Source organism: Leucopleurus acutus, assembly GCF_964270905.1.
Source record: "Leucopleurus acutus genome assembly, chromosome: 4".
Classification (NCBI taxonomy): Eukaryota; Metazoa; Chordata; class Mammalia; order Artiodactyla; family Delphinidae; genus Leucopleurus; species Leucopleurus acutus.
Window position 1 is genome coordinate 130,617,226 of NC_139146.1, and position 22,659 is coordinate 130,639,884.

At 39.0% G+C, this 22,659-nt stretch overlaps 1 protein-coding gene across 1 annotated transcript in view; it reads right to left on the reverse strand.

Moving 5' to 3' along the window:
• The window catches only part of ARHGAP10 (Rho GTPase activating protein 10), a 328,476-nt gene that overhangs the window by 155,653 nt on the left and 150,164 nt on the right, over positions 1-22,659 (reverse strand). Inside the window, exons 11-13 of the mRNA XM_082838763.1 lie at positions 8,073-8,154; positions 6,084-6,129; positions 4,158-4,223 (exon numbers count right to left, since the gene is read on the reverse strand). Coding sequence (XP_082694889.1) covers positions 4,158-4,223; positions 6,084-6,129; positions 8,073-8,154 — 194 coding nt within the window. The remainder of the gene's footprint in view (positions 1-4,157; positions 4,224-6,083; positions 6,130-8,072; positions 8,155-22,659) is intronic.

Sequence of the window (22,659 nt, forward strand, 5' to 3'; positions counted from 1 at the left end):
ATTACTCAACATAGTTTTGGAAATTTTAGCCACATCAGTCAGAGAAGAAAAAGAAATAAAAGGAATTCAAATCGGAAAAGAAGTAAAACTGTCACTGTTTGCAGATGACATGATACTATACATAGAGAATCCTAAAGACTCTACCAGAAAACTACTAGAGCTAATCAATGAATTTGGTAAAGTAGCAGGATACAAAATTAATGCACAGAAATCTCTTGTATTCCTATACACTAATGATGAAAAATCTGAAAGAGAAATAAACGAAACACTCCCATTTACCATTGCGACAAAAAGAATAAAACACCTAGGAATAAACCTACCTAAGGAGACAAAAGACTTGTATGCAGAAAACTGTAAGACTCTGAAGAAAGAAATTAAAGATGATACAAACAGATGGAGAGATATACCATGTTTTTGGATTGGAAGAATCAACATTGAGGAAATGACTATATTACCCAAAGCAATCTACAGATTCAATGCAATCCTTATCAAACTACCAATGGCAGTTTTCACAGATCTAGAACAAAAAAGTTCACAATCTGTATCGAAACACAAAAGACTCCGAATAGCCAAAGCAATCTTGAGAAAGAAAAACAGAGCTGAAGGAATCAGGCTCCCTGACTTCTGACTATACTACAAAGCTACAATAAACAAGACAGTATGGTACTGGCACAAAAACAGAAATATGGATCAATGGAACAGGACAGAAAGCCCAGAGATAAACCCATGCACATATGGTAACATTATCTTTGATAAAAGAGGCAAGAATATGCAGTGGAGAGAAGGCAGCCTCTTCAATAAGTGGTGCTCGGATATCTGGACAGCTACATGTAAAAGAATGTAATTAGAACACTTCCTAACACCATATACAAAAATAAGCTCAAAATGGATTAAAGACGTAAATGTAAGGCCAAGACGCTATAAAACTCCTAGACGAAAACATAGGAAGAACACTCTATGACATAAATCACAGCAAGATTCTTTCTGACCCACCCCTCATAGAAATGCAAATAAAAACAAAAATAAACAAATAGGACCTAATGAAACTTAAAAGCTTTTGCAGAGCAAAGGAAACCATAAACAAGACAAAAAGACAACCCTTAGAATGGGAGAAATTATTTGCAAATGAAGAAACTGACAAAGGATTAATCTCCAAAATATACAAGCAGCTCATGTAGCTCAATATCAAAAAAACAAACAACCCAATTCAAAAATGGGCAGAAGACCTAAATAGACATTTATCTAAAGAAGATATACAGATTGCCAACAAACACATGAAAGGATCCTCAACATCGCTAATCATTAGAGAAAGCAAATCAAACTACAATGAGGTATCACCTCACACTGGTAAGAATGGCCACCATCAAAAAATCTACAAACAATAAATGCTGGAGAGGGTGTGGAGAAAAGGCAACCCTCCTGCACTGTTGGTGAGAATGTAAATTGATACAGCCACTATGGAGAACAGTATGGAAGTTCCTTAAAAAACTAAAAATAGAACTACCATACAACCCAACAATCCCACTACTGGGCATATACCCTGAGAAAACCGTAATTCAAAAAGAGTCATGTACCAAAATGTTCATTGCAGCACTATTTACAATAGCCAGGACATGGAAGCAACCTAAATGTCCATCAACAGATGAATGGATAAAGAAGATGTGGCACATATATACAATGGAATATTACTCAGCCATAAAAAGAAATGAAATTGAGTTATTTGTAGGTGAGGTGGATGGACCTAGAGTCTGTCATACACAGAAGTCAGAAAGAGAAAAACAAATACCATATGCTAACACATGTATATGGAATCTAAAAAAAAAAAAAGTAAAGGATGGTTGTGAAGGGCCTAGGGGCAGGACAGGAATGGGGATGCAGATGTAGAAAATGGACTTGGGGACATGGGGAGGGGGAAGGGTAAGCTGTGACAAAGTGAGAGAGTGGCATGGACATATATACACTACCAAATGTAAAATAGATAGCTAGTGGGAGGCAGCCGCATAGCACAGGAAGATCAGCTCGGTGCTTTGTGACCACCTGGAGGGGTGGGATAGGGAGGGTGGGAGGGAGATGCAAGAGGGAGGGGATATGGAGATATTTATATACTTACAGCTGATTCACTTTGTTATACAGCAGAAACTAACACAGCATTGTAAAGCAATTATACTCCAATAAAGATGTTAAAAAAAAAAGAAGTTATGCAACAACATCTGTACCATGTAAAAAAAAAAAAAAAAAATCAACAGCCATGATAGGTGATGTGGGGGAAATCATTAAGAGCAATAGTCCCTGAGAGCACTTTTACATTTAGGATAAAAGGCTCAGAGATTCCACACGGTTCCTCATCATGTTCAATAACATGAACTGACAGTTGAGTCTTTTAACTCTATTTTTTGTCTATTACGCCATTAAAAGCAAAAGGCTTTAGTAATGGAAGACTTTTAGGAACAAAAGATTTGAAAAGAAAAACATGCTTTTTTGTCTTTTATTTTAAATGGGGAAAATCTAACTTAAAAATCTGTAGACTCATTCTTCTGTAAAGAAAATCCAACAATTTACATATTTGTAATAAAAATGCATTCAATACATGCAGATTCTACTATACCTATTCCATTCAATGTACAGAACACTCCATACAACTACACAGACCAATCCGAAAGCATTCTAGATAGATTTTTTATCTGGTCAGGCAGAAGCAAGTATGTATGAATTATATCCTTTTGGGAAAGAATTTTATTTACCAAAATAATAAGCATGCAAGTGATACAATGAAGGCTCCCTAGAAGCTCAGGAAAAGGAGAAACATGAATGATGAAGTGAGAGATATGAAAATCCCAATTTTGGAAATTTCTGAAGCACTAGGAAAAAGAGGAAATTTGTCAGCTCAACCTCAGTGCAGGTTGAAATGAATGAAATTCTGTCATAGCCTGAATTGCCACTGTTAGAGAGAATGGGAGAAAAGCTTTCTGTGGCTTGGGTTTTTATTATCGATGGGCAAATACCCAAATCATACAACAGCTCGTATTCATCTGTTAGCCAGCGCTCTCATTTCACAGGTGGCAGTCCTGGCTTTATAACAAAGACCTTGTTTTGACAGAAAACGTGAGTGCAATGCTTCATCCCACTAAGTCATCCAAAGTAGGACTGGGATATACAACGTATGAGAGTGAATTAAATATTCAATTTATCCATACTTCACTAGACTCTAAACAAAGAGAAATCCACCCTCCAGAAAGAGCCTGTTTTGCAAAGTTCAATATTTAGTTTCTCCAAAGTCTGCTGGAATGGCTGCAAAGCGCCAGGACCCTGCTTTTCCTTAGGAACTCTAAACAAGAGACCTTTGAGCTTTTAGTCAGGGGACCAAAATGAGGAGGGATTATCTTTCCTGAAGTTTAAAACGGAAACAACCTAAATATGACCAACAGGTGGATGAATAAGCAAAGTGCAGTATATCCATATAATTATATACTACCTAGCGATAAAAAGAAATGAGCTAAGGCTACACCCAACAAGATGAATCTCAGAAGCTAAACAAAGAGGCCAGACTCAAAAGACAATATACTGCATAATTCCATTCATATAAAATGCTTACGAAAAAAAGAACTAAAGTGATGAAAAGCAGCTCAGTAGCTGCCAGGGTCAAGGAAGGAGTGGAGACTGACTGCAAAGGGGCACAAAGGAATTCTGGGGGGAGAGAGAGATCTTCTATGATTGTGGTGGTAGTTACACAACTATACACATTTGTCAAAACTCATCAATTTGTACAGTTAAAATCAATGGATTTTACTCTAAGTAAATGATATCTTAACGATGCCAATTTTTAAACTGGAAGCCAACAAGACAATGGAAGATGGAAATATCTCACTAGTGTGTGAACAAGAAGCGATTAAGACTGGTTGTCCGACACTGTTGATTCTTCTACTGATTCTCATTTTAGCCCTGACTTTGTTTCAATGCAAGGGAGAAACATGTAAATAAAAAGGAAAACCCCACCCTGGCAGAGTAAATGAACAACTGAATCTCTGATGCATAGAATGTGCATTTTGCATTAATATATTTCATTCTACAAAACTTAACCATGCAGTAAGCATTTGAAACGACCCTTAGATTTTACATACCTATAGCCTCTCATGAATAAAATGATTCAATCATGTTACCTCGTGTTTCAACTGCACTGATGCATTTTCTAAGAATTGTGAATCCCATCTTATCCAACTGTGCACCTAAAAGAAACAGTCATGAAATATTAAAGGCACAATTAGTTACTCACAATCTCTTCCTTACAAAAACAGGAGAAAATTATTTAAATCCAATATCATTTTTATTTCACTCTTTAAAAAATGAAAGCTAAAGGCCATGCATTCCCTGTTTAAATAATGTAAATGAGAATTTCATATACTAGGAGGAGCATTTACTGGAATTTCAAGACATTCATTACCAACATATACAAATAAACTTGTAATTTAAACTAGGTTTTAAGTTAATAAATATAGTAATTTAAATAGTGGAAAAGAAAGTGACACAAATCTTTAGGGGAAGCTATCTAGAAATAGCATTTTGCCCAAATTCCAGCAACAGCTCAGGTTTCTTTTTTAATTATATATATGAGTGAAAGTTCTTAAATTTCTTGACAAGCTGGAAAACACAAAACTTTTTTTTTTTTTTTAACCTGGGGGAAAATTTTTTTAATACTTTTAAAAAATGGTATTTGAGCCATAAGCTTGAAATTTTTTTTCATATTTTATACCATGCCCTAAGCATTTAATATTTTATTATTTTCATAATGAATTTAAAATAGATGATTCATGTAGCAAAAATAGATTTTGAAAATATAATTTTATATTGTTTTCTAATATGGATACTTAACCATGATTAGGCTGACCTATTTGAATACCCTAATAAAAGGCAATTCTTGTTTCAAAAATGCAATCAGGGAAAGTGAATGCTTTATTCTGTATTTAGAACTCAGGAGCAGGAATACTAAATAACTCTGTTCTCAGAGGGGATAGCATGAACAAGTCATGAAAATAAACTCTGCAGATTTAAAACTAAGCTCGGACAGCATTTTAAGGAGGAAAATTGGGCAGTGGTTTACTTTTTTCAGGATCCACTATTCACAACATTTATATAAAATGCAAGTGTTTCTTTCTGCTTAGCAAAACCACTTTTCCAAAACAAGGCATGTTTTCATTTTCCTATAAAAACAAGAAAAGAAAGGAAAAAGAAAAGGAAAGAGGGGAAAAGAGAAAGAGGGAAGAGAAAGAAAAGCAAAAGAAAGGACAAAGGGGAAGAAGAGGTACTTCAGTGACTGACAACCTTCCACGGCACCAGGTCCAGTGGCAGGCTAAGTGATATGCACATCATGATCATTTCATGGGTATTTAACAATGTTTCCAAACTGTGGACATCTGACAAATGTAGCTTCATTCCTCCAAAGATATTAAAAGTAGATTCATAAAGAATCCAACAAATTTGATCACATTTTCACTTTATCTCAGTACAAATCAAGAGTACAGAGCTAGGGAGTACTTCCTTTTCCTCTAGTGCGTACAGTGCAAGTGAAAATTATTGCCCTAGAATACCTGAACGTGTTTGGTTGTTGTTTGTTTTATTTTCTAAGGTGCAATGCTATACTATTTGTACAGCCCATACTCAAGAGACTTTAAGGATAAAGGATATTAAGGGTGGAGGTGAGAAGGGTTGAGAACAGGGGAGCTGGTGAACAGTTCCTATCCACAGGAGTTTACAACTTAGGAAGCTGACAGATGCGTAACTGAAACTCTTATGTATTCATTTGTGGCTATAAAAACAAATACCAAAGTGAATTACAGAGAAAGTTTTTTTCGGTTTTGTATAGGAAGACTGGAAAGAAAAACGCTCAGAGATGGGAAAGATCGAGGAGGGTTACAGCTGTCCAGGAAAATTTGAGGAGGTCCTCAATGAATAAGACATCTACTACATAGAGGACTAACACAGACAGGGTACAGAGAGTAAGCACCCAGCAACAGTTTGACATCAGTAATAGAAACAAAATAACTCATGAGAAAGGGAGACAACAGTCATTTTTATAAATTAGCACTTACTTCCTTCTGGTCTTGGGATGATGGCTCTATTAAAACTAGGGAACAGCTAATAAAAGAGAAAAGGGGGAAACAATATTTTTAGCAAATCAATAAAAGTGATTCTAGAAGGCACACCTAGGGACTGTACAAAAAATACACTGACATTGGTTAATCACCTATCATGCAAAGGTAGGTAACAAAAAAGAGCACTCTGGGTCTCCTTTGTCTCTCCCTGAGATATTGCCCAAGTAGCAAAATTAAGATGAAGGGGCCAGGACTGAAAGTTCATGTAAATTTGAAATGCTCAAATGAACGGCTGCATTCTAATCAGTAAGCTCATTTTTTTCATCACTATTTCTAAAATCTGCTGTTTACTTAAGAAACACATGACTGATGCCCATAATTTTAATAACCACATCTGAAATATCAAGGTGATGATCCCAGGCTGCCTCTGAGAATTCTAGCGCTGTCTCGTTATTTGCAAGGCCCATACAACACCTGGAAAAAATACACAGTGCCTTAAGTGTCCCCTTGTAAACACATAGCTGAATATTTATTTTCTTTCTACATACTTGCCTTTGTCTGTATATCTTGAATTAATTACTTAGCTTTTTCACTCTAAAGGAGAGCGTATATGTCTTCAAGGTTACACTGCCTTTGGCAATAGACTTATTTCTTCATGACTTAGTCATGGGATCATTTTGCTATGCAAATAGGCAAACTCACTTTCCAAAGAACTTCTTGAATCTCCGGGGGGACAAGTCCCAGTCACTGCCTTGCCTGTACTAGAGACGATTCGGATAACCTGTTTTGGATCTCAGCAACTGTCAATGCTGGAAGTACTCCCGACTCCCAGCTAAAATTTTCAAGGACAAATTAAGAGTAAATAGAAATAAAACCGAGGAGGCTAAATGCAGATCACGTATAAGAAAATGATACACAATTCCAATCACTGCCTTTTTCCTCCAAGAATGATACCTTCTCCTATACAGGATTTATTTTTAAAAGATGTAATTTGGGCTTCCGTTTCTCAAACACCACATCAAGACTGCCACACGCGGTGCTGCCCAGCCTCTTTGCCTTATTTCCTGCACTCTCAGGGTGCTCCACTACCATCAGATAACAATATATTTTGCCCGTTTCAAAAGCTCTATCCTGATACCTCTCTTTTTACTATATATGACCCCTCTTCCACTTTGCAAATCATGCTCTTTCCTCTTTTTATTTTAAATCCTGCTGAAATGGCAAATGCTCTCCAGGTAAGCCCACCTGGTGCCTGCACTGGCGGTGTGTTCAGAGGCATAAGACTGTAAGCAGCGTTGACTGAAATTGGTTCTCTGGTGTTTTCTATAATTATCCTCACTAAGTCCCCCATTCAATAGATGAGCTATCCAATTCTCAGCTCCCAAATGCCACCAGTCCACTGAGAGGAAGGTAGTGCTTGAATAAAGCGGCAAACTGACTGAAGTCCTGTGCCTCTGGATCTCTAGCACTGCCTTTCATTTATTCCTCAAACCAATCTGAATACAGAGGCCCATTCACTACGGCTACATGATACTGCACACTGCGAATCATTAGGCTGAACCAGAAATTGTCAAATGATGAAAAACAAGTACAGCCGTCACTTCTAACACTGCCTGCACAGCCTCATGTTTACTGTTCCATCTCCACTGAGATCAAACTGCAAGCATTTATTGTGGTCATCACCCAAAGTACTGTCACAGGTAGGAAAAAAGAAATTGAGGATTCAGATGACTTCCTCAAGCAAAGCAAATCCTAGCGGCAAAGTCAAGAAAAATCAAAAATAAAAACTAACGATGTATCAGTCTCATGTGTGCCCCTGCTACCTCAAGCCGAATTTCTAGAATACCGAATGCTTCCGAGAGGAATTCAGACACCAGTTTCAGCAGGGGACTTTTTTCAAATACTATAAAGCAAAAACAACATGAAAACGAACACAAGCCAACTCTACAGGATTTGAAATAAAACTCAACCATTGGTTATTCTTACAGCTTCTTTTCCACCCAGAGCTTCCAACCACTGCTTCCTCTCCTCTTCCGAAAACGCCTGCATGGTCAAAGAAACTCCAGGCCTGCAAGACACCAGGAACAGATCAGGTTACTCCTTGGCTGCGAAAAACAAACCTCCTTTTCTACTTTCTAAGTTTTCATTGTGGTCATTGTTTCTTTTAAAATTTTAATTGTGATAAAATACACAGAACATAAAATATACCATCTTCACCATTTTTAACTACACAGCTGAGCAGTGTTGAGTCCAGTCTCCAGCACTCTTCATCTTGTAAAACTAAAACTCTGTACCCATGAAAAAGTCCCCATTTCCCCTCCTCACAGCCCCTGGCAACCACCCTTCTACCTTCTGTCTCTGTGAATTTGATTACGTAACTCTTAGAAGTGGACTCATACAGTATTTGCCTTTTTTGTGACTTGCTTATTTCACTTAGTAAAGTATCCTCCATTTTCATCCATACTATAGCGTGTGTCAAAATTTCTTTCCTTTTTAAGGCTGAACAGAATTCCATTGTATGTACAGACCACATTTTGCTTATCCATTCATCCACCAACGGACATGTGGCTTGTTTCCACTTGGCTACTGCAAACAATGCTGCTATCAACATAGGTGTACAAATATCTCCTTGAGACCCTGCTTCCAATTCTTTTGGGTATATACCCGCAAGTGGAGTTGTCCAGCATGACATAATAAATATATGTCTGGTCTCTGAGCCTATTTCCTGGCACACAGCTCCTAAAACCCTTAGAATCTCTGCAATGATGTGTCATTTTGTACATTAATGAGCTGACGGGACTGGGGGGCTCCTGGAAAGTCTCAGGATGAGGGCCGGTTGCCAAGGGAACCAACCATGTGATTACAGGATTAGAACTTTCAGCTCCACTCCACCCATACACCTCCCAGGAGTGGGGTAGGGCTGGAAATTGACTTCAAACACCAATGGCCAACGATTTAATCAATCATTCCTGCACAATGAAGCCTCCATAAAAATCCCTGGGGTTCAGAGAGCTTGCAGGCTGGTGAGCCCATGAAGATGCTGGAGAGAGAGCACCTAGAGAAGACATGGGAGCTCCAAGCCCCTTCCTCCATACTTTGCCCTATACATCTCTTCATGAATCTCTTCTTCTGTTCCCATTAAAATATCCTTTGTAATAAATCAGCAACAGTAAGTAAACTGTCTTCCAGAGTTCTGTGAGGCATTCTAGCAAATTATCAAACTCAAGGACAGGGTCATGGGAATGCCTGATTTATAACCAAAAGCACAGTTGACAACCTGGACTTGTAACTGGCATCTGAAGCGGTAGGGGGCAGTCTTGAGCCCTTGATCCGTTGGGTCTTCATGAACTCTACTTAGTGTCAAAACTGAGTTCAATCATAGGACACTTGGTCTCCACAGAGAATTGGAGAATTGCTTAGTGCAGAGAAACCCACACCATTCTGAGTACAGAAGTGTCCCGTGAGTAGGGAGAAATAGTTTTGTCTCGCAAGAGGGGTCAAATGTAATTTTTTTTTTTAATGTTGCTCATTCCCACTAACAATGCACAGGGTTCCAATTTCTCCATATCTTTCTTCACCAACACTTGTAATTTTCTCTCTCTCTTTTTTTTTTTTTTGGAAAGTAGCCATTCTAATAGGTGTGGGGTGGTAGTAATGATTAAATTTTATTTATAAAAGATAACATGTTATCTTTACCCAGGCATGGGCAGAGTGAAAGCAGAAAATCATCTTTCACCCCATCCCAATTCCACTTCCAAGAAGATAGCACTGTTAACTCTGTATTTTCTTAGAGCTCTGGGTTGGTCCTCAGGGCCAAATGCCAATCTTTCTCAGTTCAGTTTATTTGGATATTTAGAGAGTCTTCCAGAAAACTCATCATATTGGGAAGGAGTCCTAGGTAGAAAAGCCATTAATAATTCCTCTTCAACTGTGGTGGTTTCTCCAATGAAACAAATTTTGTATATTTGATCAGAAGTATTAAAAATGAACCTTTCTGGCAAGGGATGAAAAGGTAGAATACTCCAAACCACAGACAACTGGAAATGAAAATAGATGGTTGAAATGGAAAGTAAACATTCATTCTCCTTTGATACTGAATATACTTGTTTTTGTTTTGTTTTTGCGGTACGCGGGCCTCCCACCACTGTGGCATCTCCCGCTGCGGAACACAGGCTCCGGACGCAAAGGCCCAGCGGCCATGGCCCACGGGCCCAGCCGCTCCGCGGCATGCGGGATCCTCCCGGACCGGGGCACGAACCTGTGTCCCCTGCATCGGCAGGCAGACTCTCCACCACTGTGCCACCGGGGAAGCCCCTGAATATACTTTTTAAAGTTAACACTCGTGTAACAGTACTTCATCTCATTTTCAAGTATTGGGTAATCTCTTACAAGTAAAGCAAGCTGCAAGAATCAAGTGCAATTCAATAATCGCTACAATTTTTATAAAGTACTATAAAGCATGCAGCACTCCAAAAGCATCATTCCAAATACAAATATGCGATGCCCCCAATGTTCACACCCACAGGCGTTAGGCGTTCTCCCCACGTGATGGTTATAAAGCCTGAGAAGTTATGTGCTTCAAGTTCACTACCAAGTAACTATAGCTGCAACTGATAGTCTCTTGTCTTCAACCATTTTCTCCAGTCTATGACTTTTGTGGGGAAAAAAGATCACTTGTAATCCCCCAACCCCACTCCTGAACAGCAAAACGGCTCTTCACTGTCTACCCTAAACATTTCAGCGTTGGCCCGGCTTTGCCATCACCTTGCCACTACGGAGCTCACAACCAAGATTCCACCTCCTCTTGCTCTTCTATGCACAGCATCCTTCTGGAGCAAGAATCGAGGCAAGATGCCCAGAAAACCAGGCTGTTTTAAGAAGTGCCTCGAATGGGACGTGAAGATTTTGGCCCTTATTCTTAGTAACCCACACTGGGCTCAGGAGAGTTAATTAAAATTGTGAGGGAAAACTTCAGATGGCAGGCATGTTTTTCTTTACATCGGTTAAGTGATAAAACAATATTTACACACAGGGGTCTCAGGTCTGCATGACTGCTCCGTTCTTGTAAAGGAGAAAAAAAATAGCTAAAGACCTCTCCTAAAAGTATATGGAATGGATTCAAACACTTAATATGTAACTAAGTGAACTAAAGTATAAAATGGACAGTAAGAGGCTACAGCAAATATATAACAGAAAGTTAACAGCTTTTCTAATCCAGGAATGGCAAAACCAGCAGAGGAAAACGGGACCCCAGGTTAAAAATGGCAAAGTCTGTCACGGGAATACAAACACGGGGTTTACAAACATTCAGTTCAACAACCATTGAAATATCATCGGTTGTGCTTTAGGTCTTGAACCAGAGGGTCAGGAATTATTAAGTATCTCACTACCTGCTAGGCACTGGGCTCAGCATACAGCCCACAAAGGGCTGACTATCTAGCAGAGAAAGCAAAAGGTAAACAAAGTGCAAATAACCAATTAGTTACAAGTACACAGAGCGCCGCCAGGGAGTCAGGTAAGTTTAAATGTGTAAAAACTGCTACCTAGAAGGAAAAGAGGAAATGAGCAGGACATCAGGAGATGCGTGTCCACATATAAAAACTTTCACTTTCAAATATGCTAAATCATTGTGGTCTAGGAGACTTGTCGGTGAGCTAATTCCGCTGCCAGTCTCTTTGGGCAACTTCAGGATTTCAAGGTACTATGGAGATAGAAAAGGAAAGCCTGGCCTAACCCTGGAAGTTAGGCATCCCTGGGGAAGCGACATTTAATCTGAGGCTTTAAGGATAAATGAGCCATGCAGGAGCAACAGGGCCAAAGTCGTCCCCTAGACCAAAGAGGCACCTAGGAGGAAAGAGCACACTTTCATGGAGCTGGGATCAGCCTCATCACGGGTCCTACAAACCAGCTGGACCAGCAACACGATGGAAAGCTGGAGATGCAGCCCGGGGTCCCGCCACAAAGGGCCTCCTTGGCCATGCTAAGGGCTTGCTTATCCTAAATGTCACTGAAAGTTTTTAGTAGGGGGTTAACATGATCAGATTAAAGGTGTACGTGAACACTGGCTGCTGCTGGGCGGAAAACAGACTGAACAGGGGTGCGTGCAAAGATTTGTTAGAAGACTCAGAGGATAAGACAGAGTGACCAAGATGAAGGAAAAACAAATGAATGGACCTGGGAAATAGTCATGAGGTGCTACTACGTACTATGGGCAACAAAATAATGAGTAAGAAAGCTGTCACTCCGAGAATAAAGAATAAAAGACAGATCATTTACAATATAACATCAATAACTAGTTAAGGGATTCGTTGAGAGCCAAAAACAACTGTAGCAATAAGGACTTACTATACTTATAATACCCAAAATCAGACACCGAACCTGATGAAATTTCGTGCTTTCTAGTTTCTTTTTGTTTTCCCCCTAAGGTTTTCCATTCATACTCGAGGGGAGATAATATTTACTACCAGTATATGGTTGGATATTCTTTTTTTTCAATATTCATTTATTTCATTTATTTATTTTCTTTTTGTTTGGCTGTGTCAGGTCTTAGTTGTGGCACGCAGAATCTTCATTGAGGCACACGGGTTTCTCTCTAGTTGTGGCATGCGGGTTTTCTCTCTCTCGTTGTGGCATGTGGGTTTTCTCTCCCTAGTTGAGGCACGCGAGCTCAATAGTTGCGGCGTGCTGGCTTAGCTGCCCCACAGTATATAAGATCTTAGTTCCCCAACCAGGGATCGAACCCACATCCCCTGTATTGGAAGGAGGATTCTTTACCACTGGACCACCAGGGAAGTCCCTGGTTGGATACTCTTAACTAAGTTGTACATAGAGCAGCAGATTAAGAGAAATAATGTCCGGTTCTGATAACTTGGAAGACAAGACAAAAGTGTTGAATGATGAAGACTCATGAACTAGAATTACAGATAGTAAAGTAAGGACAAAAGCAATCGTCAGGCTTCAGATGAAACAGCCATATTACAACTGGATAGAAATCCAATGTGGCATAAAAACTAAAGCATTATTCTACTCCTTGCCTCCGAGGCGTGATGCCTCAGACTTGAGCCCCCAGCCCTTTGAGGGATACGGCGGAGAACAAACCAACCAACCTGCTGCAAGGTAAGAGATTCAGTAGAAATCTGTCACCTACAAGGAAAGAATTCTATTTCTGTTCCCATTTTGACAAATAATAACACGGTAACTCACAACAATTCCAGTCTGGAAAATTAATTCATCACACTGTAGTGATCCCTCAGAACACTTCACACTTGCCACATGTTACTTAAAGGGATCAGTCACCAGTATTACAGAAAGCTGGGCCCCATCCTAACACACACGCTGCCCACAGCCATCCTCTATGAGCCCCTACCTCTAAATAAAACATCGTGCACTAAAACACGTTTCAACCATTTTAAATTGCTCAAGTTTCTTCCCCTTTTTAAATAATCAACTGCTAGGAAATCATTAAGCCAAACTGAGACTTAAGGACACATTTTAAACTACAGTATTAATAGCATCTCATCCTTAAACCATAAAAATTCTCTAGTTTTTGAAACAAAGACATGTTTTATTAATAAGATTTAATGGACGTGTAGAACAACATGGTGACCACGAGGCTAGTGAAGAACAGAAAATTTTACAACCATGTGCTGGATTATTCACATTTACATAAAGAAAGAAACAGCAATTATCTCTTTCGTTTCACGGAGTAGCTAAGGGAAAAACATTAGCAACTCCCCAGAAGCTAGAACCAGGATTGAGAACGTTCTAATTTGGGGTTCTTGGAGCGGATACTGCTGCAATGCATTACACGGGTCCAGCTGAGGATGGAGCCTCCTCTTCTTCCTTCATCAAATAATCATCTCGGTACATACCCGGTACATCGGGTACAGGCTGTGTATCACACACTATGCTAAGCTCTGGATAATCCTGCGTGCATAGCAAGGCAAAGAGGATTCCTGGCATAAAAAGGCAATGGGATAAACTTCACGAAGGAAAAGTGGACCAACAAAAGAGAGCACCTGGCCGGGATAGTCTGTCCTTACTTAAAACCAAAATTATTATCTGTAGAGCACAAGGTTGAGAACTGAAATCTGAAGTAACAGGTTAAACAGGTTCTTATTCTTAAATCAGCACCTCAATCTCGTTTCATTCATTCATTCAAAACAGTATGGACGGGCTTCCCCAGAGGCGCAGTGGTTGAGAGTCCGCCTGCCGATGCAGGGGACACGGGTTCGTGCCCTGGTCCGGGAAGATCCCACATGCCGCGGAGCGGCTGGGCCCGTGAGCCATGGCCGCTGAGCCTGCGCGTCTGGAGCCTGTGCTCCGCAACAGTAAAGGCCACAACAGTGAGAGGCCCGCGTACCGCAAAAAAACAAAACAAAACAGTATGGACTATTACGCATCAGACACTACCCAAGGCAGATGCGTGAGAAACAGTTTTAGGAAACTAGTACCTATCTGTATTCTATGTTTGACCCCATATCTATTAATTCTCTTTCAACTGCATTTTTTTATAGTGCTCTCAAAGCATGCAGAAGACATGCATTTTTCCTTAGATTCTACATGGCAGATCAATGAGCCCGTATATTAAGAAAATATACAACAAGAGCAGAGAGAAACATTCACAAGACATTTATGAGATGTCAATTGATATTACTGTAAATGGAGAAATTAAGAGAAAAACCTAAGAAGCAGCTACCAAAATTTATGATGGTAACAAATCGGGAATATTCTAATGCTTTTCTAAGAGGAATGTTGAAAAGGAAGAGGGGGAAAAAAGATAACCCAGCACATTACAAGTCCTGCACTAAATTATACTCTAAGGGGAAAGCACCAAAGCCAAGCAAAACACTTTTAAAAGTTTTAGAAATGTTTAGTCATAATTAGCTTCTCATAAGGGCTGCTGGAAAATTTTTTAAATACATACATTTTTTCTTGAGATAATTAAAGCATGTTACCTGATCTTACTAAGGGGGAAGACTTCATAACAACTTCTTTCTTCTGTCCACTAAGAAGCTGCTTCAAATAGAGCAAGTAAGCAATGATAGAGTCACAAGGAGGACTGTTTTCTCCAGTAAAAGTGAATTCAACCTATTAATCGTTAGAGAACAGCTGCGTAGAAGTTGTTAAGACAACATCATTCTCACCTTAAGAACGTGAACAAGATGGAGAACCTATAAAATCGCAGTTTTGTTTTGCTTTATTTTAAATACCCATCTGATGGGACTTCCCTGGTGGTCCAGTGGTTAAGACTCCATGCTTCCAATGCAGGGACGTGGGTTGCATCCCTGGTCGGGGAACTAAGATCCCACATGCCGCACGGCGCAGCAAGTAGGTAAAGTAAAGTAAAGTGAAGAACCATATGAGAACTGAAAATGCAAAAATCCCTAGTTAACTAAAATGCAGGAAGTAACAAGTCCTTTCTTGGAGAGAAGGCACGTGAGCACATACAGCTGTTTTCATCCTTTGTGAAGCAGCAGGACAAAGAGGCAGCCATCAGAGATGAGGAAAGCAGGATTTTAACAAAGTTTTAAAGGTAGAGTATGAGCTGATGGGATGGTTTAAATCCTTAGAAGACACAGACACGAAGAGAATGTGAACCCACCCTCTCATTCCTTCCCGCAGTGTTTCCCCAGGTGCTCAGGGGCAGTCTGAGAGCAGAGCTGAAAGAGATGTGTCCGCTAAGACTGAGGGGCAGGGCAGGAGAGCTTCCGGAGAGGCTTCAGAGAGCATCCTCAAATCACAGGAAGCCCGTGACTAACAGAATCTAACTAAAGTAACAACAATGCCCAATCTCAGCTCAACCGCCAACTGACCTGACAGCCCTACGCATTAGCTAGCCTGATGGGAAAATGGGCATGTCCTTTACCAGATATGAACATTACTTACCTTAGTCTCTACTGCTCTCTTACGATCTCTGGTATTCAACCAGAAAATTACAAGGCATGCAAAGAAGCAAAGAAATGTAACCCAACATCAAGAGAGGAAGTAGTCAAGAGAACCAGACCCAGAAATAGCCCAGGTATGGCTGGGGGAGGGGCAGGGGGAGGGGAACTGAAACCTAAAAACAACAGTAAATATGTTAAAGGATCCATGGCAAAAGGCGGCCGACACACATAAACCGATGGGAATTTCAGCAAAGAGATGGAAACTATTAAAAAGACACAAATGGATATGCAAGAAATGAAAAATAAAATAAGTGATGAAGAGTTCAGGAACACAACTTCCACATGCAAAGCAACCAAACCCAAGTCTATATCCCCAACTGCCCCCTCTATCTAACTCACACGTCCAGCCAATATTTCCCCTGCCCTAAAATCACCCCCAGGCCAGATACCAGACAACTGAAAACCACGCCGACAGCCTAGAGCTCACCAGTATTACTCAGAGTAGCTAATCCTATGCTTTCTCCCCTTCTCTGCCTTACAGAAACCCCAGTAAAAGCTCTAGTCTAGGATTTCCCCTCACTCCTTCCTGACTCCTGACCAAAACCTGGTGTATCCCCACATGGCCCTGTGTGGCATGGTGTGCCCTCTTCTCTTGGAAAGTGTAAGGAATAAAATTCTCTTCCAGTGGCATTAGCCTCTACATGACATCACTCAGCCACCTCTGTAAATTAAAATCCTGCAGGTATAACTGAAACCAGTATCAAATGATCTAACATAATGCATTTAGAGTTCCAGAACGTGAAGAAAGAGAAAAGGGGGCAAACGAAGCATATGAGGAGATAATGGCTAAAATTTTCTGAAACTGAGAAGAATTATCAACTCCCACATCCAAGAACTTCCATGAACCCCAAGCAAGGTAAAACAAAGAAAACCCCATTTAGGCACCTCATGAAAAGAAACTCTTGAAAGCAGCAAAAGAAAGAGATGACATACAAGAGAACGGTAAGAAAGATAGATGACCTGTCATGAGAAAAAAAAGTGGACCCTTAAGAAAACAGAAATGACTTCTTAGAAGTGCTGGGGGAAGAAAAAAACTATCAATCCAGAGTCCTACATCCATCAAAAATGAAGGTAAAAGAAAGACATTTTCAGGTAGACAAAACATGAAAGAATTCTCTAGCCGATCTGCATTACAAGAAATGCTCAAATTAAATTAGCCTAAGGAACTTAAGGGAAATAGCACAAGATAGAAACTTAGTTCTGCAGAAAAGAATGAAGAAAATCAGAATGGATAAATATTTGATATTAAAAGACATGAGGGACTGCCCTGGTGGTCCAGTGGGTAAGACTCCGCATTCGCAATGCAGGCAGCCCAGGTTCGATCCCTGGTCTGGGAACTAGATCCCGCATGCATGCCACAGCTAAGAGTCCACAGGCCGCAACTAAGAGCCCACACGCTGCAACTAAAGAAAAAATATACTGCATGCCGCAACTAAGACCAGGAACAGCCAAAATAAATAAATAAATAAATATTTTAAAAATAAAAGATGAAACCACACACACACATACACACACCCATATATACGTAAATAAAACATTAAATTTTTTAAAAGAGTACTGATTATTAATTTCATAAAGTAAAACTAGTAACGTATTGTTGGACTCAGAGTATATGTAGAATTAAAGTCTATAAAACAAGGGCACAGAGGGCAAAAGGGTGGTAATTGGAAGTCTACTGTTGTAAGTTTATATTGTTTATGGAAAGGTAAAAATATGGTAATTTAAAAATGCACCTTATACTCTGTAGGACAACTACTAAAAAATGCACATACAAAGAGGCATAACTAAAAATCATACAGAGGAGAGAAATCATAGAGGAGATAAAATAGAACACTAAAAAAGACTCAATTCATTCAAAAGAAGGCTGCAAAGGAGGAACAGAGGAACAAAGAGCAAACAGAACAAACAGAAAACAAAACCAAGATGGTGGGCTTAAACCCATACATATCCACAACTATACTATATACACATTAACTAAAACCCTGATTAAAATGCAAAGGCTAATACACTGGAATTTTTAAGAGCAGGACTCAATTATATGCTGTTTATGAAAAGCAAAGTTGAAACATAAAGACACAAAGAGTTAAAAGAAAAAGGATGGGAAAAAAATATGTACACCTGAAATTAACACAGCACTGTTAATCAACTATACTTCAATATAAAATAAAAAGTAAAAAAAATATGCCAAGTAAACACTGAGCATAAGAAAGCTAACGTGGCTATATATATTTTCTTTTTTTAGTGTGGCTATATTAATATCACAAGGTAGATTTCAAGATAAAAATTATTACCAGAAACAGAGACACATTTCATAATGATAAAAGGGTCACTTCAAGAAGACATAATCATAAACGTACAGACACAAAAAAAACAAAAGATCTCAAATAATCAATATAGGAAACAAAACTTACAAAATAAAAGGAAAACAGGCACATCTTCATCAAAGTGAGAGATTTTAACATCCCTAGTTTAGTCACTGATAGAACAATACCAAAAATCAAAACAATACAGAAGATCTGAGCAACAAAAACCAGCTTGATCTAACCGACATTTCAAGAACACTACAACAGCAGAAAAATCATTGGTCTCATGCACACATGGGTCATTTACTAAATAGACCACATTTGGGACAATGAAACAAGTCTAGTAAAACTTCAACTCATTGATAAAATACAGAGTATGTTATCTAACCAAAAGACAATTAAAGTAGAAAAACAATAATAATATTGCACATAGAAAATCCCCATCCATGTGGAATTTTTTAAATATAAATTTATTTTATTTTATTTATTTTTGGCTGCATTGGGATTTCATCACTGTGCGTTGGTTTTTCTCTAGTTGCGGTGAGTGGGGGCTACTCTTCGTTGCCGTGCATGGGCCTCTCATTGCGGTGGCTTCTCTTGTTGTGGACCGCGGGCTGTAGGCGCGCAGCTTCAGTAGTTGTGGCTCGCGGGCTCTAGAGCACAGACTCAGTAGTTGCGGCGCACGGGCTTAGTTGCTCCTTGGCATGTGGGATCTTGCCGGACCAGGGCTCGAACCCGTGTCCTCTGCATTCGCAGGCAGATTCTTAACCACTGTGTCACCAGGTAAGTCCCTAGAAAGATGTTTTAAAGATTGCAAATTGGGCTTCCCTACTGAAGCCCGTGCCTACAGCCCGCGGTCCGCAACAAGAGAAGCCACCGCAATGAGAGGTCCCTGCACGGCAACGAAGAGTAGCCCCTGCTCGCCGCAACTAGAGAAAAACCAACGCGCAGCAACGAGAACCCAATGCAGCCAATCAATCAATCAATCAATAAATAAATAAATAAATCCTCTTTCTAGATAACACCTGAGTAAAAATTCAACACCTATGTCCTAATCACATAAAATTTTTTTTGATTTTCTGGAGCTGAATTACAATGAAAACACTACACATCAAAATTTGTGGGATGCAAGCTAAGCCGTTTTAGAAGGAAATCTATAGAGTTATATGTCTACATTCAAAATAAAATGGAAAATCAATGCTTCCATCTTAAGAAATGTTTAAAAGAAAACCAAAATCCAAAGGAAATAAAAATAAAAGCAAAAAACAATGAAATATAATATGGACAATATGGGTCATCTCAAAAAATTAGTAAAACTGATAAAGTTCTAGGCAAGACTTGTTGAGAAAAAAATGAAAAACTTCAGTACCAAGCATTAAAAAAGAGGTACCACTACAGATCCTCTTTGAAAATAAGAGGTATTATGAAGAAATTTATTCCAATAAAGTCAAAAGCTTAGAGGAAATAAATTCCTTGAAAACCAATTTATCAAAACTAACACACAAAAATAGGAAATCTGGATATCACTTTACATACTAAATAAATTGAATCTGTAATTTTTAAACTTCCCACAAAAAAAACCCACTAGACCAAGATGGCTTCACAGGTAAATTCTCCCAAACACTTAAGGAAGAAACCACACAGACACTTGGAAATAACAGAGCCAGATGGAAAACTTCTCAACTCTCTGAAGCCACCATAACCCTGATATCAAAATCAGACAAAGACATTACAAAAAAAGAGCATAACGTACAATATCTGTCACAAACACAAATACCCTCAACCAAATATTAGCAAAAAAATACAGCAATACCCAATGAAGTTAATACATCACTACCAAGTAGAGTTTATCTCAGAAAAGCAAGATTCGTTTAACTTAGAAAATTCAATGCAATTCACCCATTAACAGATTTGAGAAAAATATTTAATGAGCATTTCAATAGATGCTGACAAGTCTTTTTTTTTCAAAAGTCAACATCTACTTAGGATTAAAACTAGGAAGTGACAAAAACTTCCTCAATATAAAAGGCACCTACAATCTTCAGCTAACATCATACTTTACAGTGAATAATAAATGCTTTTCCCCTTAAGATGGAGAATAAGGCAAGATGCCCAATATCACCACTTCCATTCAACATATTTTTCGAGGTCTTGGCAGTACAAAAAGACAAGTAAAGGAAATAAAAGGCATTCAGATTGGAAAGAAAGCAAGCAAGCTGTCTTTATTCACACATACCATTGTGTACAATAAAATACCATTGTGTACAATAAAAAAAAGTCTTAAACTACAAGCAATAAATCAACTCAGCAACAGAGTAGGACAGAAACGAACTGCATTTTTATATACTAACAGTATACTGGAAAATGAAATGAAAAACATAATACATTTTAAAATAGCACCCAGAAACATAAAATACTTAGGGAAATTTAACAAAAGTTATCCATGACCCTACATTGAAAACTATAAAACAATGCTGAAATTCAAGACTAAATACATAGAAGCTAGACTCATGAATTATTAAAACTCCATATTGAAAATACTGGCCTGCAGGTTTTTTGATGAAGGATCCTGATGAAGGATTAGTATCCAGAATACTTAAAATAATACAAATAAACTGACTGTAAAATTTATATGGAAATGCAAAGGATCTAGAATGGCCAAAACAATTTTGAAAAAAACCAGAGGAATCATACCACCTGGCTTCAAGATCTACTATAAAGCTACAGTATTAATGATAGTGTGGAACTGGCAAAAGGACAAATAAACCAATGGAACAGAATAAGCTAGAATTAGACCTGTAAACACACAGACAAGTGTTTTATGACAAAGGTGCCAAAACAATCCAATGACAGGAAAGACCTTTTCAACAAATGGTGCTAGAAATACTGGCTATCTGTATAGGAAAAGATAAATAACACACAATCTCGACAAATCACACCACACACTACCCAAAAATCTTCACAAGTCATAGACCCATTATAAAGCTTTTAAAGAGAAAACATGCGGGGACTTCCTTGGTGGCACAGTGGTTAAGACTCTGTGCTCCCAATGCAGGGGGCCCTGGGTTCGATCCTTGGCCAGGGAACTAGATCCCACACGCATGCCACAACCAAGGAGCCCTCCGGGAGGGAGGGAGGGAGGAAACATGGGAAATGTTTTTTGCAACCTTGGGATAGGTAAAGATTTCTCAGAACAAAGAGTTCTACCAATAAAACTTTTTTAAACTAATAAATTCAACTTAATCAAAATTAGAAAGTTCTTCTCATCAAAGCACTGTTAAGAAAATGAATAGGCAAACCACAGATCAAATACTCACAATTAACATATTCATAATTAATACAGCTGATGAAGGATTAGTATCCAGAAAACTTAATTCCTACAATTCAATAACAAAAAGACCAACAACATATTTTAAATGAGCAAAAGATTTAATAGACAGTTCACAATGTTAGAAATATAACTGGCCAGAAAGCATATGGAACGGCACTCAATCAACTTCACTAGTCATGATTAGCTTAAATGAAAAACACTAACATTATCGAAGGTTGGTTACAAGGTGGAGCAGCTGGAACTCTCATACATCGCTGAACTACTTTGGACAATTGTCAATTTTCTTAAAGGTCTCTCTCTCTCTCTCTCTCTCTCTCTCTCTCTCACTCACACACACACACACACACACACACACACACACCCCCAAACACCCAGCAATCCCACTCAGAGGTATTTATCCAAGAGAAATGAAAACGTGTGTCCACACAAACCCTTGTATACAATTGTTCATTATGACTTTTTTGTTTGTTTTTGTTTTTTTGCAGTACGCGGGCCTCTCACTGTTGCGGCCTCTCCCATTGCAGAGCACAGGCTCCGGACGCGCAGGCCCAGCGGCCATGGCTCACGGGCCTAGCCGCTCCGCGGCATGTGGGATCCTCCCAGACCGGGGCACGAACCCGTGTCCCCTGCATCGGCAGGTGGACTCCCAACCACCGCGCCACCAGGGAAGCCCTATGACTTTATTTACAAAAGCTAAAAACTTTTTGATGATCCACACTCCAATGTCCTTCAGCATGCATTTTCATGAATAAATTCATATGAATGTCAATTCAGATTTCCATTTAAATATTGGAACCAATATAAAATGTGGCTTTCAGTATGCCACTATCAACAATACCATTCTTAGGGTAAAAATCTTACATTCTATGAAAAACACAGAAGGCTACATACAAGAAATGCTATTTCTAATTCTGCCCACTCCGTTTTCTACCAATTCCACCTAAATTCTTTTAAAATGACTTCCTTTCCTCTTCTCTCTACCCTGGAATCTT